Genomic DNA, 27862 nt, shown 5'->3' on the forward strand with positions numbered 1-27862 from the left:
TTTCCTAGCAGTGGGAAGGATTTTCTTTTTATTATTATTTTTTCTTCTTCTTTTATATAAAGAAAATAATCTTCATTTAAAAAGTGCTGATGAAGCCTGGCTGAGTGCCCACCTGCAGAAACACCAAACACCTGAGTGTGTAGCTTGAGGAAACAGTGCAGCATAAATAGAAATACTCCTAAATGAAACAATGACGTTCTCCAGCATGAATTCAGCCAGGCACCTCTGCCTTCCACCCCTTCCTCCTGCAACCCTCCCCAGCCCACTTCTGTCTGGGAGAGGAGAGAAATTTCAGACCATTTCCTTTCTGTCTGTGCCTTTCTGCACCTCTCCCTTCCCATGTCTGATTCTTGTGGCTTCAGGCAAGACAAACAGCAGAATTCTCAAGGACAGACTGAGATAAGGGGGGAAAAGGGAGAACAGTCTGAGAAGCAAGTCAGAAAAAAGCCAGATCTCATGTGAAGGCAGATTTTCCTGTGTGTGTTTGAACTCTGCAGCAGAGCCGCGGCTCCCTGGGGCCTGAGCCCTCAGAGCCAAGCACCAGCACTGGTGTAAAACAGAACAAAACAACCAGATCAACATCAGGGTGGCTTGTGCAAGTCTCTATTTAATTACAGTGCTGCATGAAGACATTGGTTGGTGCCACATGTACCTGTGATGGGCATTTTATACATTCCTGACTCCCTGCGGAGTCGTGTTTGCACTGGGGATTTTCACCACAAGAGGTAGTGGCTTTATTTTTCCTGTTTTCCTTTTTTTATTATTATTATTTCAGCAGGATTGGATAAGCTGGTTAGACCTACTGGAGTGAATTTACTCTTCAGCCAGGAAGATAAACAGTTCTGTGGAGTGGGAGCAAGCAGGCAAGCAGCAAATACAGTGCAGGCAGAACTCACTGGCTTTTAATTCAAACCTGTTTGGGGGTGCAGAGAGCCCCACCCAGGGCTGCAGCAAGCTGGGAATCACAGGGAGGGAAAGCAGAAACAGGAAGACTCAATAAGCAGAACTAAAGCTTCAATTATAAATAATGAATCACAAAAGAGGGGCTAGAGCAAGGCTCTGAAGTTCTTGAGGACCAAAGAAATGAAATCTTCTCGTTAAGGTGTTTTTAGAAAACAGCTCTGAACCCTTCCCACCACCAGCACGTCCTGCCAGCAGAAGTCTTTGGGGAAGCAGAGGGTTTTTTTTTTCCGAGTGGAAGGAACAGTGAGGTCTGGATTTGCCAGGCTCAGACCTGTGGGAGAGAGGCCTCCGAGTCCTCCGGGGTGCAGCTGACTCGTGATGGGTTCTGAGGAGCTCCTACAAACAGGTTCCATCCCAGCCACTGGTTCTCGTGTCAGCACAGACTGTCCTTGCTCTTGGCCTTGCTTTATTCCTTGGAAAGCCAGAGGTGAGGATGAGTTTTGGTGCTGTCTCCAAAAAGGTTCTGCAGGCTCAGTTCAGGGTGCAAAGTGCTTTATTTGTTGTCTGGAAGTGCAGGAGTTTTATGGGGAAGGAAAACCTGCCGCAGAGATGGCCAGAGCTAGCATTGCCACCTTCCCAAGGGCACTGGGGATATTCACATTCCCACACTTTAGCCTGGAGTGTTAGGAAGGAGCAGCTTAAAATGTCCTGGGGATGAACGATGGGCTGCAGGTAATTCCTCACAGCGAACACTGAAGCTCTGGGAAATGATACCTGGGGATTTTTGGCCCAAGCTGGCAGCACATGAAGGACATGGGCCCTTTTCCAGCAGCTTTTTTTCCTCCATGACATTTTTTGGAAGTTTTTCAGGTAGTGGTTCAGGTGGGTTGAGCTGTAAGGTTCTGCTTCTAAATTCAGAAGAAAAAATTTGGGAGCAAGGTACACAGCACTGGAGATGAGGATTCTCCTTGGGTTAACACTGGACACAAAGTGAAATTACAGCCCAAAGTTAAGATATTATTCACATTCCACTTATCCTGAGGGCTCACACCAGGTTTTAGTACAGGCCAAACATCACCCGTGGCAACTTCCAAATGCCTTAAAGCTTTTTTGTCTATATATGGAATATTTACTATTTTGGTTCAGCTCCCACCTGTTAATTCCCTAAGTCAAATGGATCTTTCTGCTTGTCAGTAAGTTGGAAAATGGACCAGTAGCTTGTTGCTATCTTTCTGCCCAAAACCCTCCTGACTTTGCATCATTCTGTAAATATTGGGGTAGGAGTCCAAGTTGATTCCCATCTCTGAGTGAATTCGTTTGGTTAAAGCTGGGGGGAAAAGGAACAGCTCATGTGTGCCTGAGATCTCTCAAGTTGGTGCTCCCAATTTGGATGTTTTTAGCTATGAAGAGCCAGGTTCAAATGTTACACGAGGCTGTGGGCTGACTATCAGATCCCCCGGATACCAGCCCATTCTAGGAATGCCAGGTTTAGAACAGAAACCTGTGGATTAAGGTGGGACTGCTGCTTCAATTTTAGAAAACAGCTGAGATTACGTGTTAGAGCTGCTTGGCATAATCTCTTCCTGAATCAGAGCTGGAACACATCCTAGCAGCACAGGACAGTGCTGTTAGCAATACAGGAAATCCAGGGAATTGAAGGAAACCCTGGCAGATCTTCAACCTCATCTGAAGCAGAAACTGAGTGGATATTCCACAAACTGCATAGAGAAAAAAGGGATTCTATTGCTCTCCCAATTGTGTTTTTACTCCTTTAGAAAACAGCAGGAAACTGCACCCTGGGAGCCTGCCCCTGCTTATGGCTATTGCAACCCTCTGCTGCTCCACATCCTGCAGGAATTTCTAGCCAGACCTATTTCCACATGGTTTTATTCACCTTGCTGTGTTTTATTTACAGAGATATTGCAAAATATCGTGTGAACTGAGTACAAGTAGCAAGCACAGCGTGGGTTTGGCAGTGCCAGATTCAGCATGGTGAAATGAGGCTCTAATGGGGTTTCAATTCTTAGAATCCATGGAAAAATAGATAGCAGAGAGTAAAGGATGCTGGAAACATCCAGACCTTTCCAGAGTCCAGCTTGGACTCAGGAGCTGGCCCAGGTAGGGGCTTTCTTGGGTTTTTATTCTGGCTTTTTCCAAAATGCACAGTTTTATCTCCTTGACTGTTGATTTAAATTAGGCACAATGTTATTCTGCACTCTCTGTGGAGAGACAGAGGCAAAGCAGACCCGAGGTGCTCCTTGGGGTCCCTGACTTAGGTGAGAAGAACCAGCCCTGACCTGGCTGGCGTGCTCAGGGTGCCCCTGGGGCTGCGGGGGCCTCCCTGGCACAGTGTCCTCGTGTCTGTACATTCACCACGCTGCCACCCCTCCCCGGAGCGTCACCCCTGGGCAGAGCCTGGAGATGAGATGCTGGTGGGCAGAAATCGCTGATGAGAGATGAGGGGGTCCTGTTGGATGTACACCATGCAAGACAAGGTTCTGCTCCTTGAGTTTCTCTCTCCATCTCTTTTTTATTTTTTGGCTTGGGCTCCAAAATCCATCCTATTCCTATTTACACCGATGCAGTGGTTTGGCGTGAGATTGATGCCCCCTTCTCCCTTCCACCCGTGGCTTGTAGGCCCACGCTGCTGCAGGGCTTGGGTCTGTGGGTGGCAGAACCTTCTCGACCCACTTGGGGACCTCTGAAAGTTTTTGGGTTGGTTTTTGTTTAATTTCTGAAGGCTTCAGCAGTTAAACACCGGGTGAGCCAGCTCGAGGTGAAGGCAAAGCTATTGCACGGAGCTTCCACAGGCCCTGTCTGGCCCCTGCTGCCAAGAGGGAAGGGTGGCCTTGTCTTTGGTGAGAGTTGTGCCGATGACCCAGCGCTACCTCCTCGCGGCCCCGTGGCCACTCTGTGTCCAGTGCACTCCAGGCCGGGTGGCCACGGGCGAGAACCGAGCAAGAACGCCTCAATTTTTGCACTTCCACTTCCAACACAGTGTGAGGGTGGCTCTGAAAAGCGCCCTTGGGACTGGTCCAGAGGTCACCCAGCGGGGTGAGAGACCCTCCCACCTCGCTCCATCCCCACAAGGTGCTTGGGCACTGAGTGGTGCCCAACTCAAGAGCTCCAGCCCCCTCCCAGGCTGCCCTGCTGTGCGTGAATGGCGTCGCTTCCTCTTCCCCCTCCGTTCCTAAAAAAATGCGGATGCTGTTTGTGACTTTTAGCAGTGGAGGATCTTCATGAAAGCCTTGCGGAACTCGATGTTGAAGGTGGTGTAGATAATCGGGTTGACAGCGCTGTTGACGTAGCCGAGCCACGTGAAGGCGCTGTACATGGCCGGCGGGATGTTGCAGTCGCAGTGCATGTTCAGGATGTGAGTGATGAAGAAGGGGAGCCAGCAGATGATGAAAACACCTGGGGGGGAAAAGGAGAGAGGAGGATTTTGATTGCTGAAAGCTGGGCAGATTCTCGGGCTGTGAGAACAGTAAGGTTCTCTTTGGCAGAAGGGGAATACGTTTCCCAGAGGAATTTTGGTGTGTGTGTGCTCAGTGCCCTGGTCTGTGTTCTGCCCAGGTACTAAAGAGCTCCTCTGCTCTGTAATGCGCCCAGACACAGCAGAAACTCTGCCCTTCAGAGGTGCCAGCATTGCTGAGCTCTGCTGCCTTTTGTTCCAGAAAGCCCACGAGCTTTTCTCCCATTTTGGGAGCCCAGATGCCCCCGAGAGGGGCGGCTTTGGGCACCTTTAGTGCAGCACTGCCAGCGGTGCGTGGCTGGAGAGGAGGGACCCCTCCCACGGGCAGCCCCTTGCCTGCCTGTTCTCTAATGTATTGGGTGAAATGAATTCTGGGGGGGGCTGGAAAACCAGCCTGCACTGGACACGGGCACTGGGATTTCTGCAGGGCCCCCAGGGCAGCCAGGGCACGCTCTCACCGAGCACGATGGCCAGCATCTGGGTGGCTTTCTTCTCCTTCTGCTGGGACAGTTTCCTCCTGATCACGGCCTTGAGCAAGTTCCTCGTCTTGCCGTTGGGCAGGGAGTGGATCTCGAAGACCTTGGCTGTGTGGTGGGATTCTTTGGCATGGCCATTCTTCTCCACCTTCCCAGGGCTGTTCAGGGGTGCCTGCAGGGTAGAGTTGTTGCCCCGATTAGAAGCAACTGGCACAATCAACTGGTGGTTACTTGGTGCTGTGGGTTTGAGGGCCGTTTTCTCAGGGGGACTGGTACTGGACACCATCTCCATTTCCATCTCTTCTATGTGACTCTCTGCCTCCTGGACAAGAATCAAATGTCCACAACATAATGACAGGTAAATACACAGAGAGGAGCAACGAACATTCCTTACAGAGTGAAGCTGGATGATGTTGGAGAGCAGTCAATCCCTCTTCTCCCTCCCTGCATGGCGCCTGGAGAAAGGGCTCTGGTGTGTTTACAGATATTTTGGGCAGATGGGATTGACAGAACTGCACTGGAGGATTCTCCTTTTTGGCACAAAGAGGCTCAGAAGTGGGGGAGACGCTGTCTCCACTCTCCACAGATTTTATTCAGCTTTTCGGAATGCAAATGAATAAAAATGGAATCAACTAGCAAAACCCAACAAAGCCAATGCAGTCCAAGATTTAAATTACAGAGAGGAGAAGGAAATCAAAGGCACAAAAATGTTCAAATGCCATGGCTTTTAGAGCTGATCTTTAGGTGAGCTTAATCTGGCTTTTTGAGCTCCGTGAGTTTAAACCCCCTGCTTCACTCCAAGGAATGGGAAGGCTATTTAAATTTTGAGATTGAATGGTAACCTTTGCTCTTAAGTTTATTTTTCTCCCACCCTACATAAATTAACCTTGTGTCCTGAGGGAGAAGGGGAAGGCTGAAGGCTCTGGAAAGCTCCCACTTCTCTTTAACACTCACCACTTTGCGCTTATTAACTTGGAAGCTCCCATTGGACTTCACAATAACTGTGCAGAGCTTGACGTCTTCTGGATGAGTGCATTTGTCCTAAGGGGCAAGCACCAGCTCAGAGGTTACACAGGCAGAGAGGGATTGGGAAGGGAAGCTGGTAAGGGGAGGCACGTGGGAATACAAAGGAATTAATCAGGAATTCATCAGTGTGGCTGAGGGGCTGAGCAGGATGGAAAACTGCTGTGAGAAGGAGCAGTGATGGAGGCTACTCCCCCCTGTGCTCTTCACCAGAAGAAGGAGGCCACGAAGCTCTGCTGGTGTTTGCGTGTCCCTGTCTCGCTGCCCCCTTTCCAGCGGCCCTGAGGCAGCAGAGTTTGGAGCTGGAGTCTCTGGGACTGCACATCCCCCCGGCTGTGCTGCCTGTGCTGCCAGAGCAGTGTTTTGACAAGTGGTTTCACACCCAGCCCGCCCAGCTGGGCTCCCTCACACACAGCTCCCGCTGGCAGAGGCTGCTTCCCTGCAGAACTGTCCTTCCCAGGGAGGAGCTTGGCACCCCAGCTGTGCCAAGCATTGCCACCGAGCTTTGGGAGACCTTAGAAAGCTGGAGAGGGGCTTGGAGTGGTAGGGCATGGGGGAATGGACTTAAGCTGAAGGAGGGTGGGTTTAGACTGGATATTAGGGAGAAATTCCTCCCTGCGAGAGTGGTGAGGCCCTGGCACAGGTTGCCCAGGGAAGCTGTGGCTGCCCCTGGATCCCTGGAAGTGTCCAAGACCAGGTTGGATGGGGCTTGGAGCAACCTGGGATAGAGGAAGGTGTCCCTGCCCGTGGTCTTTAAGGGTCCTTCTGACCCAAACCGTTCCTTGATTCTGTGATTCTGCAGGCCTGACTCAGACAATGGCGCAGCCTCTGTTCTTGGGTACCCAGCCCAAGGAAATGCTCTGGGTTCATGCAGAAGCTCCTGGTGCAGATCTGCTGCTGGAACACCCCCTGAGATCCAGAAAGGCCTGAGGAGCACCAGCCAGCAAGCTGAGAACCCAGAGCGTGCAACTGGGACCCCAAACTGACCACAGCATCCACCTTTGCGAGCCGGTGCTCTGCCTAGTCCAGGCAGGGTCGTTTGGGGCAGGAGGAGGAGGGAGGGGGAGGATGGAGAGTGCTGGGTACCTTCAGGGGGGCCTGCGTGTCCGAGTCCAGCACGTGGCTGCTGCGCTTGGTGCTGACGCGCTTCCTGCGCCGCCGCAGCACGATGTAGATCTGCACATAGACCAGCAGGGTGACGATGAAGGGCACGTAGAAGGACACGATGGAGGAGTACACCACGAAGGCAGGGTTGGCAATGATGCACTCCTTCTCATCTGGAAGAGAAAACCTTTCAGGATTGTTGTCCCCGCTGAGGGGACCACCACGCCAGCTCCCCTCAGGCTGTAGGGAGGCACATCACCCCAAAAGCCCCTGGCTACTGCTTGCCTTGCAGCTAAAGGCTGCTGATCCCATGCTGTACCCAACCCAGTCTTCCCAGGAAACTGCTGGCTGAACTGTCCATCCTTTTCTCTCCTGCCTCAGGGAAGGTTTTGTCCCAAGGGTTTCCTTTTCATGTGTTTTAAAAGGAGAAGGATTTTGAGTTTGTAGTGGACAAATGCTAAGGTAACACAGATTGGTGTTGCGTGAACTTCTGCATCACCTCAGTTCTGATGAATCTGAGACCTGCTCTGGAACAGCAAGAGATGAAACAGACCCAGAATGAGCCTGCAAATAGTAAGGGATGACAGTGGGAGAGAACACTTCACGTACACCTCAAACCTGATCCCACATTTATTCCTGGCTACCTGGGGACCCAGGGAGATGCCAGGAGCCAGCTGCAGGTGGCACGGCCCTCACCTGTGTTGTTGAGGCCGAAGAGGAGCGGGCAGGAGATGGCAAAGGAGAGCACCCAGACCACGGCGATCATGACGGTGACCCTGCGCTTGGAGCTGTAGCGGGTGTTGTAGAGCATGGGCATGGCCACGGCCGTGTACCTGCAGGGGACACACACCTCCTGCTGTCACCCTGCCAGGGCTGGCATTGCACCCAGCTCCTGGCCCAGCACAGGAGTGTGAGGCAAGGCAGGTTTCACATGTCCCAGGGTGGCTGCAGCCACACCAGGAGGTGTGAGGCTGGGTCAGCTCAGCGTGGAGTTTTTCTTCCACCGCTTCCCACTAAGGCCTGCTGCACCATCCCAGAATACAAACAGAAGGACCAAGCTCATGGGAACATAGAGACGATCCCATCTGCATTCCCAGGACCAGCGTTTCCTCACCTCCTGACAAAATCCCTGCTCAGAGCTCATCGAGATCCTTTAAGTTGCTCTTCAAAAAACTCCCACCGTTTTCAAGCCTCCGAGCCCCAGGTGAAATGAGACCACACAGAGGTGGCTGGGACTTGCTGCCCTGGGTTTGGCACAGCCTGGTGGCACAGAGCCCTCACCTGTCGATGCTGATGGCACAGAGGTTGAGGATGCTGGCAGTGCACATCATGACGTCCAGGGTGACAAAGATATCACAGTGGATGCGACTGAAGCGCCACTCCCCGACCACCTGCGAAGAGAGAACGGGGCCGGTGAACAACTCTCTGGGGCTGGGCTGCTGAGAGGGCACAAAAGGAGAGTTTGGCACCAAGATGGAGAGGCTGGTGGGTGGTTGGGGTTGTGCTGGTTCAAAGGCAGAGCTCTGCCCCTTCCAACCATTCCCCCCAGGGCCGGTGTGATCCCATCCTGCCTAATTCCACCCTGCTGCTCTCTGCGGATTTGGGCAGCCCAAACAGCAAACCTGGGCTCACATTCCAGTGACATCAGGGAGCACAAGGCTCCTCCAACGCAGAAGGGAAGATGAAGGAGCTTAAACAGCTTTCTGAAGTATTTCAAAGCAGGAAATACATTCATTTCAGTTCCCAAACACCTCTAATTGTACTTACAGCTTTCTCCTAGACAAATTTTCCAATTACACCCAGCAAAGGTCAGCAGCAGATGAGCAGGAGCTTCCCATCATTTCTTAGTTTAAAAAATCCGGGTAGGCATTCCTCACCTTTATATTTTTTTTTTTTCTGGTGAACAAGATGAGTTTAATTCAGAGTGAAAAGCCTTTAACGCCCCACACGATGTGCTAAAGACAAAGAACTAATGATAACACTTCCAGGCACCAGTAGCCTTTTCTCTCTTCACTTCTCTTGCTGTTGAAGCTGAACTTTGCCAATTAAGTTTAATAGCAATTATTCGGACTGCTGTGTTTGACATGTGATGAAAAAAAAGTATATTTCCCTCTAACAAAAATAGAGCCCTACTGCATTTGAAAATAGAATGAATAAGATATCTATTCTTCAGTTATTTCTGCTCTGATATACATAACCATAGGCAGCATAAAGAAGGAAGAATGACTGCATTGAAGCCTGAGTGACAGATGAATACTAGGTGATTAAAAAAGCACTTAAGACACAGTTACATCAGGAACTTTGAGGAGAATTTGCCCAAAGGCAAAGGTTTCCAGCCAGATCTAAACCTCTGCAAAACCTGAGGGCATGGTTTGGGAGAAGCTGGGAACTGCCGTTCTTTCTCTTGGTGTTCCCATTTATGTAGGAGAAACCTCCAAAATTTGGAGGTAAAAGATCTGTTTGCACCAAGGCTGGGGGGGTTTTAAGTGTTTCACTTTGATTTTAGTTTTTGCCTAAGCTTGTGACACAAAACCTGGAGAAAATTGTCCAGCTGGTAGATCAAGGCAGCTGTGGCTCCTGACCACCTGGACACGTGAATCCAGAAAGGGGAGAGAATTTTGCCTCATTTGTGGTTTATTCTTCTGCCTTAAAACTAAAAGGGTCTGAGAGATTCTTCTGGCCGGACGTGAGGGAGCAGGAGCTTCTCCCAATGGGTTGTGGTAAAAAAGGAACAGAGCAGAAGGACATAAAAAGCCCCTGCCCTCCCACCAGCCTGCAGCCGTGTCAATGAGCTTCAGCAGAGGCACGAGGCTTTAGGTTCTCTGGGTGCCATGAAAACAATCATTAACTCGAGTGATAATTAGCATTGTGCTCTCTCGGCAGCCCTGTCACGTCAGTGGGTTTGTTTTGCTTTGCATCAGGGGCTCATTGATTATGGCTCCTTCCCCTCCTCTCCTCTCCTGTTATCATTCCCTCTCCGAAATGAGTGCCTGGAAATTAACTGTAAACTCGGGGCAGTTCTGTGCTGAAGGCAGAGGTGTGAAAAGTGATTTTCTCTCCTTTATTGTGACATAAAAGCTGTGGATTCCCATCCTGCTTCCACAACTGCCTTCCTGCAGCCCTTCACAAACAGGGCCTTGATTGCTATTTTTTTTTTTTGATTGCTGGGTTCAGTGATCCTTGTGGGTCCCTTCCAGTCACACAAATGTGATGTGGTTTCAGTGTGATACCCATGGCGTGGTTTTGAACACAAAATTGGGGTCCTTTCCCTCCTGACCCCGTATTTCTGGTGCAATTGGGCTGTCATTTAGTCCTCTGTGCAGCAGTGGGGTTTCAAGCCACCTGCTCTCACATCCATCTGGAAAAAAAAGGCAATTTTGGGAACGAAAACGCTCCAGTTTCAGGAATGGAAAAATGCAATTTCAGGAATGAAGAACCCTGCACTTCAGGGAATGAAAAAACCTGTATTTAGGGAATGAAAAACACTTCTGGGGAAATTCAGGAGGCCTTGCAGGAGCTGATTTCCAGGCTGCTAAACCCTCCCCATCCTTACTTAACCCAGGAATTCTAAACCCTTACCTCCAGGTAGACCACCCAGGGCATGACCAGCGTGGCCACCAGCAGGTCTGCCACGGCCAGGCTGACGATCAGGTAGTTGGTGGTGGTCTGCAGGGCTCTCTCCCTGGACACTGCCATGCACACCAGGACGTTGCCAAAGACGATGACGAAGATGAGGAGGGTGAGCAGCACGGCGTAGTAGTTGTAGTGCGGCTTCTGCGCCGCGTCCGACGCGTTCAGGGCCCGGCTCCAGTTCCTGTCCCCGTCGTACCACGAGAGGTTGAGGGGATCCATGGGGGTCCAAGTGCCAGGTGCCAGCTCCACCCTGGTGCAGAGGTGTTGGAGAGGCCGTTGGAGGTCAGCATGGAAAATAAAAATGGAACAATCAGGCTTGTGCTGCCTCGATCGTGGGATCCCCTGGAGCCTGTTCTCCCTGCCCTGGGTGAAATGTTTGGCTGGAAATGGGATGCAGAACTGATCCAGGCAGGGATTCCAGAAGCTGGTTTTTATTTCCAGCTCACCCCCAGATTTCTGTGTCAGTTATTCTGTGTTAAAGTTGGGTCAGGCAAAGTACCTGGGGTTTTTGTGCCCTGACATTCCCTGGTCCATTAGGTGTGCACAGCTCAGGGCAGAAGTGCCATGACCCACTTTGTTTATTTTCTGTGTGCTTCATGGGGCTTTGGGCTGTATTCCTTTTATTTTTTTTCTTTTGTCTTTTCCTTATTTTTTTTCCTCCAGCAGTGAAATAAATAAATTTTAAAGCCCAAGACCTGAATAGTGACAATAATGGAACCTGACAGCAGCAGCTTTGCAGTCAGCGCTGGGCTGCCTCTGCCATTGCCCCAGTGAGGTCACAGAGTGAAGGGGAACATGGTGGGGACAGCACTGGTGCCACCCCACAGCCCTCAGCAGCTCCTGGCACTGGGAAGATGGTTTTCCTGGTTTTCCTTGGAAAACTGTGTCACCACAGCAACACCCCACCATTCCATGGCCCATGGCCACGTGCTGTGCACTCCTACAGAGGCAATGTGAGAAATCGTGGGATTTCTGTGGAAATCCCTAAACCTGCGGAGGGTTTGGTGTTTGTTTTATCCACTGCGTGTGGCTTTTGGACCTTTTCTGTCTCTCTGTGCTGTCACAATATACTAAAGAAATTCTGCTGCTGGGACAGAGGTTTGTGTGTCATTAACTTGAAATTCAGACAACAAGAAGCTCCTCTGTGCTGAGGGAGGTGAACAAACAAAGCTAAAGGAGGATGTGGAGTGTGAGGGGCGTTCTGGGTGTTGCTGTTTTGGGGCCCCTCTCTGGTGCCAGGATATGAAAAATAAATTCCACGTTTGCAGTGAGACTTGCAGGATATTTGGCCACCAGGAAAGGCTTTTCCTGGCTGTGTGGGGAGCACATTTCAGCTCTTGGTCAGGTGGGTTCTCTGCAGAACTGCCAGGGCAGGGCTGTAATGATGGATATTCCCACACCACATCTGTGTCCCACTGAGAGAAGGGATTTCCACAAAGGAGAAGCAATTTGGGATCAAATTTGAGAATCCCCTCAGTTTATAAATCATTCCTCACCTTTCCATAACCCAGCCAGTGGTGCAGGTAGAGCTGGAAATGCCAACACCTGACTGGGAGCCCCTGAGCCTTTCATAGAGGCCTCAAGTTGTGCCAGGGGAGGTTTACATTGGATATTAGGAAAAACAAATCCATGGACAGGGCTGTCAAGCGCTGGCACAGGCTGCCCAGGGCAGTGGTGGAGTCAGTGTCCCTGGAAGTGCTCAAAACCCCATGGATGTGGCACCTGGGGACCTGCTTCAGTGCTGCTGCTGCTGGGCTGACTGGGCTTTTCCCACCTAAACAATTCCATGTTTCTGTGGCCTCATTCCCTGCTCAGCACTTCCTAGGAGCAAATATTCCATGTTTCCCAAGCTGCATCTCCACAAAGACCACAGTGACTGGGAAATCTGGCCGTGCTCTCAGACACCCCAAACCAGGGCCACTTAATTTCCTTTAGCAAAAGACAAAGTGACTTTGATTTATTAAACCATGTAAGTGATCAAAATAGCAAAACATTTGCAAATATCAAATTCACCTGGGAACAATGGTTTCTTTATGTTTCACTGAGCTTTTGTGTGCTTTTCTCATTCAGAGAACAATTTGGATAATAATCCTTGGAAATTTGTTGCATATGGGTCCTTAATAGCTGATAATTCAAAAAGTGTCTGTCTGACAGTGCTATCAGCAGCACTTGATAGCTCTACAAATGTCTTCTTAGGAGCTGTCAAAGTGTCAGAAATTAATTAAATGTTAGCTTCTGTGACTCAGAGTGAAGGGGAAAAAATCAATGCTAAATACAGCAACAATTTTTTCTCTTCTCCCGTTGCCCTTTCATAATGCAAAACTATCTCGAGGAGGCAGAACCATGCAGAAAATGCAGGGTGGGACAAAAAACAAAAAAAACCCGCAGGGACATGGAGAAGTGTCTTTGAGGTGTAAAAGGGATGGAATGGTTTGGGATGGGCAGGATCAGCCCCTTGGGCGTGTTCTGGTTTTTTTCTGAGCTCTGACCTGCAGGAACAAAATCGGCTTCCCAAAGGAAAGGCCACAGACAGGGAGATGGGCACAGCAATTGCAGCCTTTTCCAGGCTGCTACAGCTCCGTGCTGGAGTTGGAGGAACCATTTATAGCTCGTCTCTCATGTCCATTCATCAGGAATTTACTCAATGGTGTTAGGGAGAGTGTAAAAATCCCTGGATAATCAAAATTTCCTTCCATTTCCTTCTATATCTTCCACAAGGTTTTTTTTTTTTTCTTTAAATAGAACTATTTTCACAGTAATAATTTTTGTCTTTATATGCATCATGAGGAAAGTTAAAAGCTCACGGTTGAACGCTGTACAAACGAAAAGATTGGGTGTTTCTGTTTTTAGAAAAAGAAGTTTTAATTTGGGAAAATGAAACAGAAGTTCCAAATATTTTGCATTAAATAGGGAGACTTGAACACCAAAACCTAGAAGTTAAAGCTGTGTGATCACACAATTAAAGGCTGTATCCAGTACACATCCTCGTGGTACAAACTACAATTACATGGACAACTTTGTTAGTTCCCAGCTTTGGAGAGTTTGAGTTTTCAATCCTAAAAACAACCTTCTTTTCTCCAGGCCCAGAACTGGCATCATTTGGAAGCATTTTGGTGGCCATTAAGGTGTTTTGTGAGTCTCTCAGCCCTGCTTTGAGGAGCACTTTGGATTTTAGTGCTGTTAGTTCCTCAGCAGAGAAGAAAGAAGCACTTAAAGAGCCGGCTGGAAAGGGGAGTGCTTTCCCACTTGTGCCTGTGCCCAGAAAGCTGCATTTTCCTGGGGAAAAGGGAGAGGGAAGGGATCATAAACACAGGGAAAAGGTGCAAATGGCACCTGACTCTGACCTTCTGAGGTTCCTCTACAGAGGCAAAACAGAGTCTTGGTTTCAAAGGGGAAAAGAGTCCAAAGGAGAACAAATTCTCTTGTGAATTAACTGCTGCAAAGCCACTCTAATTCCCACCCAGAGTCCCCACAGATGTCCCGGGTGGCTGAGCTAATCCAGATATGGATTTGCCGCGCGGTCAAGGGCAGGACAGGGCTGCAAGGTTGCAGCCTCGTGTTTGATGGCAGCAGTGCAGCAGCAGCAGCAGCAGCATCCAGCGAGCATCCCTGCTGCTCATCCCCCTCATATCACCCTCCCTGAGGGGCCCTGCTCCACCAAACCTGACTGGGAAGCAGTCTTCTAGCAGCTGGAGGGAATCTGCTCTGTGGGAGAAGGCAGCCAGGAGGGAGGCTGGGAGTGCAGAGCCAGAGGTTTCCCTTCCTCTGCTCCCCGTTCTTTTCCAGAGAGCAAACTGAAAAATGTTTGTTTGCCGTGCCAGTATTTCTCCTTGGCTCCTCGTGATGGATCATCTAATTACACTTGTGGCAAGCAAGCACGAGATCTCCCTAGCAAATGTGGGATGTTCACAACACAACAAAACCCTTCGTGTCCCTGGCAGGATCTGAAACCTTTTTTTCCTCAGAAAAAGGTGTAACTCTCCTTTTGGTTTTTACCCTCCTTGCAAACACTTCCAGGCATAAAATCCTGAGGAGTGTCAGCCACTGTCACTCGTGTCACTGCAGCATCTGCTTGGTAAAGATGTGGGGGCTGCCTGCCAAAACTTCAGGCAGCCTTTGCTTCTGCATGGAATTCCCTAAGGTTTTTTCTCAGACACGACACATTTAAGATGAATTCTGGAGTTCAGGCTGAGCTTTCAGGGACTAAGCTTTCCTCTGGACTCCAGACACAATTCTGGGGCCAAACTCAGTGTGCACCCAGCAGGGAAACACAGCAAAGCCCCCAGTGACAATACCCCCATGGGCGATGTTCCCCCAGCAGCCTCAGAACAGCCTCTGCCTGCTGTCCCCGAGGTATTTTGCCTGCAGATCTTGCCAGATTGATATTTCCTCCTAATTGCTGTTGCCCAGAGGTCCCACCAGGCTGCTGAGACTGCTCACAGACAGATCCTCTCCAAAGGCTTTTCACAGAAATCAATGTCTAAGTGGAATTTGCACAGTACAGTGCCTCCCTGAATATTGTCACTTTCCTCTGAAATTTTGGAGTCAATGGGCCATAGAAAAGCTGTCAAACTGACATCCTTTCTATCCTCAAGATGTTTGCTGAGCTCCACTGAGAATGCAACAAAGACATTCCAATCAAGGAAAAATTTTTTTTGGAGTAGGGAGGAGGTGGAAGAGAAAGGGAAGGGGAAAGTGTGTTTGAGGAGCTGCTTTGTCTCCCTGTTCAGGGGTTTTGTGGGGGAAAAAAAGAAAAAGCAGCTTCTGGAATAGTTTAACTATTTTCTTTTTTTTTTTTTTTGCATGTAAGCCCAGGATTGCTGTGGATTCCTGGTCGTGGTTCCCTGGAGAGCAAGGACGGTGTGGAACAGCTGGCACTGAGGGAGAACTTTTTCCCATTTATTTCTGCTCAGGGGACGGTGTCTGCAGGCATTGAGGAGGAGGAGGAAAGGCCAGGAATGAGGCAAATATTGTAAATTCTGCCTTGACCTGAGAGCGCTGCTGACGCTGCTGAAAAACCCCATCCCCCTGCCCTGGGCTCCTGCAGGAGCAGCTGCCACAGAATTCACCCAGCAGAGTCCTGGTGGCTTTAAATAAAGGCGACTTCCCGGGCACTGAGTTGTTCAGTGCAGAGCGGGGAGGTGACAGCCGGGACCACCGAGGGCCCTGGCACTGATTGCACCTGAGCGGTTCTGAGCAGGGGCTGTGGCTTGGGGAGGGCAGAGCTTTGTTTTCCACACTCCCCGTGCCCTCCCAGTGGTCTCCAGGAACCAGCACGTTGCACAGGGAGGAGGTTTGGCCACCTCTGCACCCACAGGGATGGAATTAGAGACAAAAATCCTGGCCAGGCTGGGGCTTTTAGGGGGCTGAATTCTAATTTCGACACTGCAACCTTCATATCGATCAAACCAACAATTCTAACATCGGCTCCTTCCAAAAGCCTCTTGAAAATCTTCCTCCTCTGCCTTTCTCCTGGCTCCCCTTCTCCAGATCCTTTGCTATCCAAGATATCAAAGGTATATTAATTACAGCTATTGCTCACTTCTGATTCAGAAACACTCCTGGCTTTGCATAATATCTAATTGGATCCTCTTGCTAGAAAGTGTTCACAGGTCCCCCCGAGCACCTAATCCCAGTTTTCCTGCTGTTCAGCAAGCTCTGAGCAGGGGCTCTGTGGATAACAGCAACCCCCTGCCGCCGCGGCCTCCGAGTCACACACCCGAGCTGCTCTTGCTGATGCCACAATATTTTCTGTTCCCAGCACTTCCCTGCCCGATAATCGCATTGCTCAGAGCTCCCTGCAGAAATTCCAGGCTGTGATTCACCCCCTCCCGAGCAGCAGAGACCCTCAGCAGACTCAGCTCCTCCTCTGGAATGCAGGGAGGGTTTCCCGGCTCTGGGAGGGGCTGGCAGGACAATCCCAGCGCTTTGTAACTCTAGAATTATGAGGCTGAGCCCTGGTTTTAAGGCAGATTTCTCGGTTCTCCATTTGTGGTGTTGCTCCTTCAGTCATCCCTCTTTCCCTGTGGAATTTTTGCCCGAGTTTGGATTTGCATTGCAGGAAGGAAAGGGAAGAAGTTTTTTCATAGAGTATTTGTCCTTCATCCCTGTGATGGACCAGAACCTTCCCCAGGACTGTGCTCCTGCACACATCAGGCTGGACCCTCAGGAGAAGGATGAATTTCTCTGGGAATTCACTGCCTGCTGCTTTCAGGCCCTCTGAAAATCTCATCCTTCCAGGTTACTTGGCAAGTCCTCGTGGAAGGGAAGAATTCAGTGATACCTTCCCTAGAGGGGGAGGAATACTCCTGCAACTTCCTTTAACCTGTCCTTCTGCTAATAAAAACCAGATTCCATTTTAAAAGGAATCTCTAAAATTAAAGATTAAGGCCTTGTCTTTACTCAAGACTTGCAACCAAATATGGTTTTATCAGAAATTCTCCAGTTTGAACATTTTCTCACTCCAACATGCTAAACAGTCAAACCCAGTAACTTCAGCTAGGAGAGGTTGTAGTGGATTTGTCTGTGCTGTTTGGTTGGGGGTTTTTTCATAAATAACTATTTTAGGAGCAGTTTGGGGTATAAATAGTTCCCTCCAGCAACAATCTCCTCCCAGAAAAGCCCAGCACTCCCCCTGCCCACCTGGAATTCGGGAGAGGTTTGACTCCTGCCTGGCAGACTCCTCGAGCAGAGCCATGGGTTCCTCTTGCTCTTTAAGAATCTGTGGGTACAGGGCAAGCTTTGATCTCTGCAACATTTGGCAGATGGATTTTTCAAGCCGGAGCTGCTCCAGACACAGCCCACTTGAGCACTTCTCAGCTGGGTGGAGAGGATGGGCAGAAAAGGCTTTTTAAAAATCGTTTCTGACTCTGTGCTTTCAGCTTTGGACAGACAACCAGAAATATTGGGCACATCTTGATATTCAGTGGCTAAAGGGGAAGGATTTATTCCTTCCCTGTGCTCTCACATAGAGATGGTCTCTGTCAGAGGCAGCTCTTCAGCCTGGAAGATATTGGTTCTTATTAAATATTGCATTACTATAGACCCAACATCCTGTTCTGTACAAAGCCCTTTTTTTCGCCTCATAATTCCTTTATCTGTATCCTAATGCCAAATCTCTTTGATGAGATCTGAGCCTCTGACTAATCTAATAAATTCCCAGCTCCATGAATGCTGGTGATCTATATTCCTGTAGAATCTGTGCTGTGTTTGAGATTGTCCACCAATGTCTGCAAATGACCCTTAATCAGTCACAGAGCCAATTGTATTATTTTTGAGGAATTGGAAAGGTTGAATCTCTTCACTTCCCACCCTCCTTAGTTATGTACAGAAGTGGCTGAAATTTGAACAAAATATTTACTTCTAAGTGCTGGTTAAAATGTGGCAAATATTTAAGGAATTTTTTTCATTATTTGGTTTTGTCTGTCTAATGTTCACTTTTTGGCACTTGGCATTTGAAGTGTAAAACAGTTTAATTGCAGAAATAGACTGTGTTAATTCCTCAGCTGAATAAACCCTTTTGCTTCCCCTCCTTCCCACGTTTATGCAGCACCTGGCACAGGGATACTTCAGCTCTTGAGTCCTTCAGCCACACTTTATTAAAAGTAAATAATAATAATTCAGATTGAAGCCATCAAATATTTGCCCTCCACTTATGTCACCAAGCACTCGTTGAACATCTGCTCTTTCCATTGCCACTCCTCCCCCTGAGCTTGTTTGCGAAAATGTTTGCCAAAAGCAGCGAGTTCCAGAGGAGGGTTCTTTTTTTCCCCCTTTCCCTTCCCCCCTTCTTTTCCTCAGATTTGTGGGAGTTTGCCCCAAACCATCCGTGACTAATATTTGCCACCGAGTCGCTGTTAGCAGCTTTGATGAGGACGTGTCAATCAGCACAGCGCTCACGTGGCTCCCGCTTGCTCCAAGTGCCACTTCCCTGCATTTAAAACTCCAAGAAAACGCTTAATGAATTATTGTCCTGTCCCTCGTGGCTCCAATCACAGAGGGAAGGCGAGGAGGCTTCAAGTATTCCTCGATAATACAGTGCTCCTCAAATTTCAAATCCTAATGATCTTTAATCATTTAATCCCTGGGCTAAATCAGCTCAGCTATTCAGCTCAAATCCTGACTTCCAGCACCCACCCCTGTCGTCTCTGCAGGCAAAAGGAGAGGAGAAAGAGGTACCTCTGGACTCGTCCTTTTCCAGCTGCTGCCCCAGAGTGGGCACTGAGCCATGCAGGAATCGTGCTGGATCAGCAGCTCTGGAAAGCAGCATCTGTTATCCTGGAAAGGACTTGGAGAGTCCTGCGGCTCCTGCTCTGCCCTGGGGCCACTCATGACAAGTGTTTGCCTGACCTTCCCGGTCTGACCTTCCTGAGTGGCTTCCAGATACACAGAACGGTTCGTTGCCTTTTATACCTGCAGTATTTAATTCCTCCCTGCTCTGTGTTTCCACCCTGACGCTGCTGCATCACCGTGTCCCCTCTCTGTTCTGCTTACCCCACCCATGCAGCCACAAGCTCTCGTTTGCTGTTTCTTGTTTTGCCACAAAAGCTCATGCTCTTGGAAGAATTATTGCTCCCAGGCATGGAGTTCTTCCCCATGGGATTTTTGCTGTGATTTCACATGGATTTGGCCCTCAGCTGCTGCAGCACAGGCAGCAAAAGTAGATTTCAAGTGAGAGAAAGAAAGAGCCACGTGCGACTCAAAGCTCCATTTTTTTGATGGATTTGAGGAATTTCTCTCGCTCTGTCCCAGCCCTGGGATCACTGCACACACTCAGCTGCTGCTCTCCTAAATTTTATTTGACTTTTACGCAGTCAGCAAAATTTCCAGCCTGCTGGGAAGTGCGCACTCCATCCATTATGAACCCAATTCCTAAATCCGGCAATCGGGACAGTGAATTCCATATGATTTCCATTTCCCTTTAATCCACAAAGTCATTAGCAGGGCTCTGGAAAGCCATGAATATTTTCCACCTGCTTGGCAGGGAGCAGATTTTCTTTCAGATGAAGCATTACAAGGAGCTCTAATGTTTTTAATTAAGGTGCTGGGTACAAGTTATTGTGGAAGCCCAGGCAGGACTAAACCCAGGGCTGTTTAATTCATCAGCAATAAAAATCACAGTGCAGAGGACTAAAATCATGATCTGAAGACAGGCGCCCAACTTGCTGAAGGTGAAACAGGCACAGAAGCCCAAGAAAAGCCTCCTGCAGGCACTGGCCTTTGTCATCCTAAAATAAATATTCTCTTTTCCATGCTCAGGCACAGATCCCTTGCTCGAGCCTGTGGTTCTCTCCAGGAAAAAATCCCCAAAAAATCACTGATGTGATTTGCTCTGTAATCAGGGCTTGCTGTTGTTCCTGTGACTTTGATTTTTCCCTCACATCAGGAATCAGACCCACTCTTAGTGGTCACTGTGTTGTCCCACCTGACGCATCAAAGATGTCTTAGAATAATACCCTCATGGGAACCCTGAAAGCTGATGGACATGTGCAAGTTGTTGAACTCTCTCTTTAGTAATTGCTTTGCCTGGGGGTTTTTTCATTCTTTTTTCTAAAGTCTGTTTATTGTCTCTACAAACTCTGTCTCTTAAGGAAAATTTTGATGGTTGTGGTTCTGAGGCCTCCTGAATCATGAATTCAACGGTAAAAATTGAATTGCAAAGTGTAGCCCCAAAGAATCTTGACTTTATTAATATTATTATCCCTCGTTGTCATTTGCTGTCAGGGTTGTAATTTCCTAATTGTTTCTTCCTTCACACTGAGCAGGAAAAAAACCAAAAATCCTGAGATAAATAAAAATAACACTTGGAAAGGATGACAAAGGCAAGTGCAGAGAACCAGACATCACATGCAGAAACATCCTCCCACAGAATGGATTCTCCTTTCCTTAGTAGAACATCTCTCGCAGGAGATGCAGGTTGGACTCCAGACAGGACGTTTGGGCTTTGCTGGTGGAACCAGGGAATGGTAAAGTGGCAGTGCCAGGAGTGATGCCTTGTCTGGGACATCGACCCCTGTCAGCAGCTCTGCACCCAGAGCCTTTGCAGCTGAACAGGGTGAGCTGGCAGAGAAATCACCGAATCTGTGTTGTGGGGGGAGGAAAGGAAGAGAAGTCGTGAGAAAAGCAGTTACTTTGTGCAGGTGCTGGTTTGCTTTGATTGCCAGCAGGAACAGTTTAGGCAGAGGAGTTTTCAGCCAGCCCCGGCTCTTTCAGCGCTCCAGAACCAACACTGGGGCATCAAAATAAGACATTTTTAAAAGTGCTGCCTCATCCCACCACAGGTGCTCTATGTTCACACATTCTGGGGCAACAAGGACGGTAAAATCTGCCCAATTTCCTCAGATCTTGCTCCAAAAATGTTTGTGCCACCCGAGCTCTCACTGTGCTGCAGCCACTGGGCTTCTCAGAGTCCTTATTCCTCCAAAAGCTTTTGCTGTAAAAAGCACAGGGGCACAAGGGGCCAGGACAGGCCTGGGAAAGGCTTTTTGTGCCTGGAACACTCAGCCCTGAGCACCTCCCTGCTGTGCAAACTGCTGTGGCTTCGTTTGGGCTGAGCTTTGTACTCCTGGTCCATTCCCAGCCCTGAGCCTGCCCCAGCTCCAGGGAACCCTGGCTCTGTTCCCTGGCCAGCAATTTAAATAATATTGACCCACTCCCAATGATCCGGGCTCGGGAAGAGCAGCAGGCAGGCCTCCAATGCCCAGCAGCCTTGAGCAGACAGGGAGGAAGCCCTGGAGTTATCCATGGATATAAATCCGTGGGGGTGGGAGCTCCGTGTGGCCAAATGGGCTGGAATTTACTCTCAGTCCTTGTCTCCAGTCTGGAAATAAATCCAGAGCCAGGGATCCCCCTGACCCAGCAGTTCCCTCGGTGCTATCCTTGGAAACACTAAATCCTGCTTTGCATCCAATTGCTAAATTTGAGGAGAAGACTCCTCTTTTAGTCTCATTTTCTAGAGAGGAAAGATAAGCAGAAACCTTAATTTTACAGGTACCTTATGTGCCACTTTAAAATAATAATAATAATAATAATGCTTTATAATAATAACTGTAATGCTTTAATAACCTCCTGTTATACAGCACAGGCCCCAGTCATGGACCACAACCTGCTTTACAAATGAAAATAAACCAATATGTAGGACTCTACCCACATGGAAATTCTGATGTTGACTTTTTGACTTCCTAGTTAGTGAGAGAAAGAAAACCCTCTAATTCTTACAGTTTTGCCATCAAAGTGCAAATAAGGAGCTTTACACATGCCTGGACATGGTGGGCTGCAGTATTCCCGTAGTATTTATTATAATCACCATTTTAGTACTCACAAACACATTTTTAGAGCATCCATAACCTCATGGGGGTGATGAATGATTCACGTACTGGGACATGAGTGATTCTTCCTGTTCAACAATATGTATGTGAATGTGGGGGGGGGGGGTGTGTTTCTATTTTTAAGGGTTTTTAAATTAGCAAGTTCTTTATAATTGTGGCTTTTCAAAGCTGGGTGACTAAAATTCACCTCCCAGATCTGTGTGGGGATGTCTCAAGGAGAGCAGGAGGCTGGAGGTGGCCTGTCCCCTCTCTGGGGTGGGTTCCAAGGATGGAGATAAGGCTGGAACTCAAAGGTGTTTAGAGAAAACAGGTGAAATGTTGGAAATCTAATTCCAGACTCCAGTAATCCCAGAGATAATCACATTTTTCTCAGCTGTCATGCAGATATGCAGAAGCTTGAAATAAGCTGATACAAAGGGGCTGGGGGTCAGAGAGTGCCTGTTGCAGAGAATCTCAATTTGCTGAAGCTCCAGTTTGCCTGAGATATCAAAATAGGACGGAGTTTAGACGAGTAATTCGCAAGGTGCCGTATTTTAGGTAATAGCTCCAAGTTCTCTGCTGGAGTGTGTCAGCTGCAGCATTCAGGGGAGCTGATTGAAAAACCTGAGCTGCTGGTGAAGGGTTCATTTCTCTCTCTGAAGCTGCAGATTGCAATGAGCACTCTCAATGGTGTTGATTTTGCTGATCCATCCCCAGCGCTGGCAGTTGGCAACCTGGGGCAGTGAGCAGAATCAAATATAGGTATTTATATGTGTATTGATCAGATAAATAGATGTGTATTTATCAGCCACTCGGAGTTTGCAGACCCTGGGACACCTCACACCGGAACAGCCAAGGCTATGGAGAAATTTGGGCTAAATGAGGGAGGAAGGAGCTACAAAGCCAAGAGAGTGCCCAGCACAGGCTGCAGAGGCTGTCTCTCCTTCAGGCTGCTCCGTGATTACCTTTCCCCAGGCAGCTCAGTGGGTTTATTTATCTCCCTGGGAAATGTGAAGTGTGGCCATCCCTGTGCTCAGGCAGCCCTGCAGGGCTCGGGGCTGTGCTCTATTAGCACAGCTTTTATTGCTCCTTGCAGTCTCTCCCTCTCCCCAGCGCTCCAGAACACATAAGGCTGCATTTACATTTTCTGAATGGACTAATCATGGCTCTCTGCTTTGATAAAGAAAGTGCAGCCTCCCACATAACCACATGGAAACCAACAGGGAAGAGTAAACCAGAAATAAACCCATTCTGGGGGGTTGAGAGAAAAATACCCACCAGGATAATTGGGAGGGATGTACAGAGAAGCAGCAACTGAACACATAGTCACATCTTCAAAAAAAAAAAATATAATGCTAAAAATACCCAGGTGAAGGACAGTGAGAGAAAACATGATTGAAGCGGAACAATTGGGAGAGGAGTTAATAGTTATTAGCAATCACTTCAGATTGAATATAGGTTGGTTTTGTAACAGCACAAGGGATGATGCATCTGACAGGACTTAAACAATTGCCTCCCCCTTCCCCGAAGGATCTCGCTGGCAGCACCCTGGCACTCACTGCTCAGTCTCCCTGCTCCTCAGGAGTTACTGAAAGTTTTTATTTGTAAAAGACAGCAAAGTCTGATCCCAGACAAAGCTTTCCAAACCTATATTCCAAGCCTTAATACATTTCAACATTCATCCCAATCTATTTTCTCCTGTGGCCTTTTGACCCTGGGAGGTCAAAATTCCACCAGTCTGGGATCCTTTTATCCAACGTTGCCTTTGCCTGGGCAAGAGTGTAGAATGGAGCAATGTTTAGGATATGTCTGCAAACACTCCCCCATCCCCCAGCTGTTTGCTGTGCCAGCCTGGTTTCTATGCATTTATTAACAATCTGTGGACTTCTTTCCCTTGGAATTGCAATTCCCCAGGGCCCACAGCATTTGGGAATGCTTTGCATCCAGACATCCTGTGGCAGGAGGCTTTACAGCTCAGTGTGGACATGTTCCCCGTCCTGCATCTCCTGGCACTGGAATGTCAGCTCTGGGCATGTGGGAAATCCAGCTCTGATGCCCAGATTTCCTCCATGTTCATGAGGAATTTGTGCACAGAGGGTGAAATTGAAAACGAGTTATCCTGAAAGGATTGTGAGGGGCATGAGCCAAATCCATCCTGTTCATAACTGGAGAGCTACAAAACCTTGAAGATAAGTATTTTTCAAGGGGTTTTGTTGTTTCAGAGAATTTGTGTGTGGTATTTGTTACAGAATGACCCTTGTGGGTCCCTCCCAGCTCAGGATATTCCATGGTTCCATCAGCTTGATTTAGAACTCTGAAGCTGAAGTAAACAGAGGATGGGAGGGTGGAGATTTGCTGATTAGAGCAAAGGATGGGTTTGACGAGAAGAGCAGCCAGGGAATGGAACTCTTTGTGCCAGGCCTGTGCCACTGAGGGGGAGCAGCTCTGTCACGGGTGCTCCCTGCTCTGAGCTCCTCAGACCCTCAGCCTGGCTGCAGAGTGAGGTTTTTCTGCTCCAGCTGCATTTCCCAGCAGGTTTGTCCCTGGTGTTAACCCCTGCCCCGGGCCTGCAGCCTCTGCTGCTGGTGGTGCAGCCTGGAACAGCCGGGGCAGGGCGAGGGGGAACAATTCCAAGCATCCATGAAGTGCCATTAAGGCAGAGCTGAGTATCTCTGCCAGGCAGGTGTCTGGCTCTTGAGCGGGGCTGAGCAGATGAAGTGCAATCTGTGTCCTGCTGCCTGGCACGGGGGCACGGCGTGCACGGAGAGGGGTCACGCTGTGCCGCCCTCGTGACACCAGTGCAGGGACAAATCAATAAATCCCCTCAGCTGGGCAGGCTCAGCGGTGGAACCCGCTCAGCTCAGGGTGATTTGGGGTGTGGGAGCAGCGTCAGGGTGGCCGTGGGGGACACTGTGTGCTCACTGATCCCGTCTAAATCGTGCCCAAGCCTTTCCTGCGGAGTGAGAGTGACACAGGAGCAGAACGTCACAGGGAAGGAGCTTTTTGAGCCTGGGTACAACGTAAAATATACCCACACTGACTGGTGCCCTGCTTGTGAGGGGTCACAAGCTTCTCTCTAAAGCCTAACACTTGCACTCGTGCTTTTCCAGTGGACAGTGAACCTCTTTTCCGTGGAAGCTACGTGGAAATGTGGAAAGCACAGCAGATTTTACACAGTGGTTCATAAATCAGTGGACAGTTCTCTTACAAAAACACTCTTCAGAAGTAAGGAAGAAAGGTTGGAATGTAACAGAATTTCTGCAGTATGGAAAAGAAGTTAAGGGGGGGGGATAAAAACAACAGCGCTCTTTACTTGACGGAGTCAGAAATATTGCCAAGAGGTTGGGTTTTTTCTAGATTACTACAAGCAATTACTTCAAAGAGATAAAAAACCAGGGTCATGAGTTCTTAAGACCACTGTGTGTTTAAAGAACAATAATTCCATGAAACCCCGAACACATAGGAAACCCAACCCACGCTGTTTTACATGTGTAACCTATCTGACCAGCTCTATCATAACCCTGGGGCTGGTTATTTATAACACAACCCAAGCTGTTTTTCTTTTTAACTTGGAGCTTCACTTGAGGATCAGTGATTCATGCTCCACATGCTGGGGGCTCTGCAGCTCCATGTCTGGCATATGGGAAAGTCGGGATGAGAGAGAAACTTGAGAATTACCAAGTGGGGATGTGTTATCTTGCGTAGAAACAACCTCCAGACAACAATTTGGACCAAAAATACTCCAGCCCTGAGCAGGACCCAGCACCATCCTGGTGGCTCATTCCCTGCCCTAAAGCCACACTTTCCACTGGTTTCCAAAAGCTGGATGGAACTTAGAACTGGGAGGGCAATGGAAAAAGTATTAAGATTCAAACAGGAATGGTTGAGACAAAGGTGACTGTGAGCCTCACACCAAATGTGCTTGCAGCATTCAGAGAAGTATTTCGGAGAGGTTTCCTTCCAGGGGTTCTTCAGGAAAGGGTGACAGACCCCCTGTTCTCCGCTGGGGAAGATTGTTCTCCATCCAGACTGAGCATTACATTTGAAAGTCGTTTTGCCTTTCCACATGTAAAAATATGAATGTGGTAAGAGACAAAAAGAGTGTTTTCCCTCAAACAATTTGACTGAACAGTCTTGTTCCTTGGGGAACTGGAATGTACCTACATTACATCCTCTCTACACATCCTCCTCCTCCACTTCTCCCTGTCACTCTCGCTCTCCATTGTGTCTATGCAATGTTAAACATCAAAGTTCTAAAAATGAGCCCAGCTTCTTAGCAACTCCAGATGCCTCTTTAGCGTACAATAACAATTGTTTGTTGCTTTGCAGTGAGTGGTTTAGATGGAGAAATGAGACAGCCTGAATTTCAGTTTGAAAACCCGCTCTCACCTCTTCTCTTGCGGAAGGGAACAGCTTAATGGATCTTTTTGGTGTAACGACAAATATTTTCCTTTTTCTCCTGTCCTTATTTACATGTCTAGGCAGTGATGATCACAGCAGCCACTGCTGTCTGTGTTTCCTCACCGGGATATTCACAACATTTGTATTTCTGGAAGAAAATCACGACACGAATCTCTTACCTTCAAGCCATATGAATCCCTCGAGCAGAGGTGTGAGTACTGTGTGCCAAATATATCCAAAACACCACAACTCTCCACCGTGGCTTTTCTCAAGCTCTCCCAGGCTTTCAGGCAGACTTTTTGGTATTCAGCATTCACGCACAAGCAGAGGAGCAAAAAGAAAGAAAATCACCTGCCTGACCCCTGCCAGCTGGGAGTGGTGCAGGTGGAACTTGCCGTGGTTAACCCCGGGCTGAGCCAGCGACCGCTGGAACTTCAGGAGCTCGGGAAGTGGCTCAGCATCCTGGGAAGAGGCGATCCCGGGGCCAGGCTCTCCCGCAGCAATTCGCTGTCCATCTCCTTCAGCACACCGCCGGCTGGCAAGGCAGCAGCTCCGTCTCCATTTCCCAGAGCCCAGGCTTGGCTAGCGGCTGAGCAGAGCCGCCCCTTCCTCCCACGGAGAGATCCCAACAACCTGTTTCCACTCCAGCTCCCTTCTCCGGCCGCGGGATGCGAATTCCCGCAGCGCTTCCCTCTCTGCCTCGCCCGCTGCTGCTGCTGCTGCTGCTGCTGCGGGGAGGGGAGGGGAGGGGGCGAAGTTTCCTCCCCCGAATCCCACGGACTCACCCCGGCGGGGATGGGCGGCTCCAGCCCCGGGGATGCGGGACCGGGACCGGCCCCGGCACCGGGACAGCGCCGGGCGGAGCGCGGGCCCGGGGGGGCTGGCGGGGCTCAGCCGCTCCCACCGCAGCCCCGGAGAGAGGAGCGAGAAGGGTTCCCACCCCCAGGAACCCCTCGGGGGGGACCAGCCCTTCCCCGCGGGCTGCCCTGCCCCTCGCAGGCACTCGCAGGTGAGCGCCGGGGATGCTCGGCCGGGGATGCTCCTGGAGCTCTGGCACCCTCGGAGCTCCAAGGTTAGCGCTGTCCCCGCGTGTGCTCAGCTGCTGGCATGGCAGGGAAAGCATGGAGTGGCCCGCCAGCACGGAGAGCAGGAATTTCCGTGTGAGGAAGCGGGCTGTAGGTGTTGTTCCCGCTGTTAACAGCTTGTAAACCTCCGGTGCAGCGGAACAGGGCACTGCCAAGGAGGGGCATCACTCACCTGCATCCTTCCCAGTCCCAGCACGTCCTGGGGATTTGCTAAAAACCCCGGCTGGAATTCTCAGCAGTGTTCCTTGTTTAAACACTCCCTGTGCTGGTAAAGAGATCTCTTTGCAATTCAAATACCAAGAGAAACCATTTCCTGGAAGTGTAGCTGCTGTTGCAAAATTTTAATATGTTCTTATAGTTTAATATCCTTAACACCACCTCACTTTCAGAGCATTAGCAGTCCCTAATCTGAAGGGTGTTTCCTAAGAAAGCTCCTCTTTTTTTTGCAGTAATGGCTCA

At 49.2% G+C, this 27862-nt stretch overlaps 1 protein-coding gene across 7 annotated transcripts; it reads right to left on the bottom strand.

Moving 5' to 3' along the window:
- Nucleotides 1–587: 587 nt before the first annotated feature.
- Nucleotides 588–27735, bottom strand: DRD2 (dopamine receptor D2). 7 transcript variants are annotated; one of them, XM_032133840.1, is made up of 8 exons: nt 27576–27735; nt 10558–10861; nt 8260–8369; nt 7675–7811; nt 6961–7151; nt 5806–5892; nt 4834–5173; nt 588–4317 (listed from the first exon to the last, which is right to left on the bottom strand). In XM_032133840.1, exons 2-8 carry the CDS (start codon nt 10828–10830, stop codon nt 4124–4126), a joined length of 1332 nt encoding a protein of 443 aa, XP_031989731.1. In that variant the 5' UTR covers nt 10831–10861; nt 27576–27735; the 3' UTR covers nt 588–4123. The 7 variants fall into 7 exon arrangements, with proteins under 7 accessions (XP_031989731.1, XP_031989735.1, XP_031989733.1 ...); XM_032133844.1 differs by lacking the exon at nt 27576–27735 and adding an exon at nt 26674–26898; XM_032133842.1 differs by lacking the exon at nt 27576–27735 and adding an exon at nt 26498–26762 and having other exon boundaries at nt 4834–5023.
- Between the last annotated feature and the right edge of the window lie 127 nt (nt 27736–27862).

Source organism: Corvus moneduloides, chromosome 25, assembly GCF_009650955.1.
Source record: "Corvus moneduloides isolate bCorMon1 chromosome 25, bCorMon1.pri, whole genome shotgun sequence".
Classification (NCBI taxonomy): domain Eukaryota; kingdom Metazoa; phylum Chordata; class Aves; order Passeriformes; family Corvidae; genus Corvus; species Corvus moneduloides.

What these genes read in the sequence shown, in the direction of transcription:
- DRD2 (XM_032133840.1), bottom strand. Translation starts at nt 10,830, where the DNA reads ATGGATCCCCTCAACCTCTCGTGGTACGACGGGGACAGGAACTGGAGC. An exon ending in TGTGCCATCAGCATCGACAG is followed by an intron (nt 7,812 to 8,259) that starts GTGAGGGCTCTG and finishes TGTCCCCTGCAG; the next exon opens with GTACACGGCCGTGGCCATGC. An exon ending in ACACGCAGGCCCCCCTGAAG is followed by an intron (nt 5,893 to 6,960) that starts GTACCCAGCACT and finishes CTTGCCCCTTAG; the next exon opens with GACAAATGCACTCATCCAGA.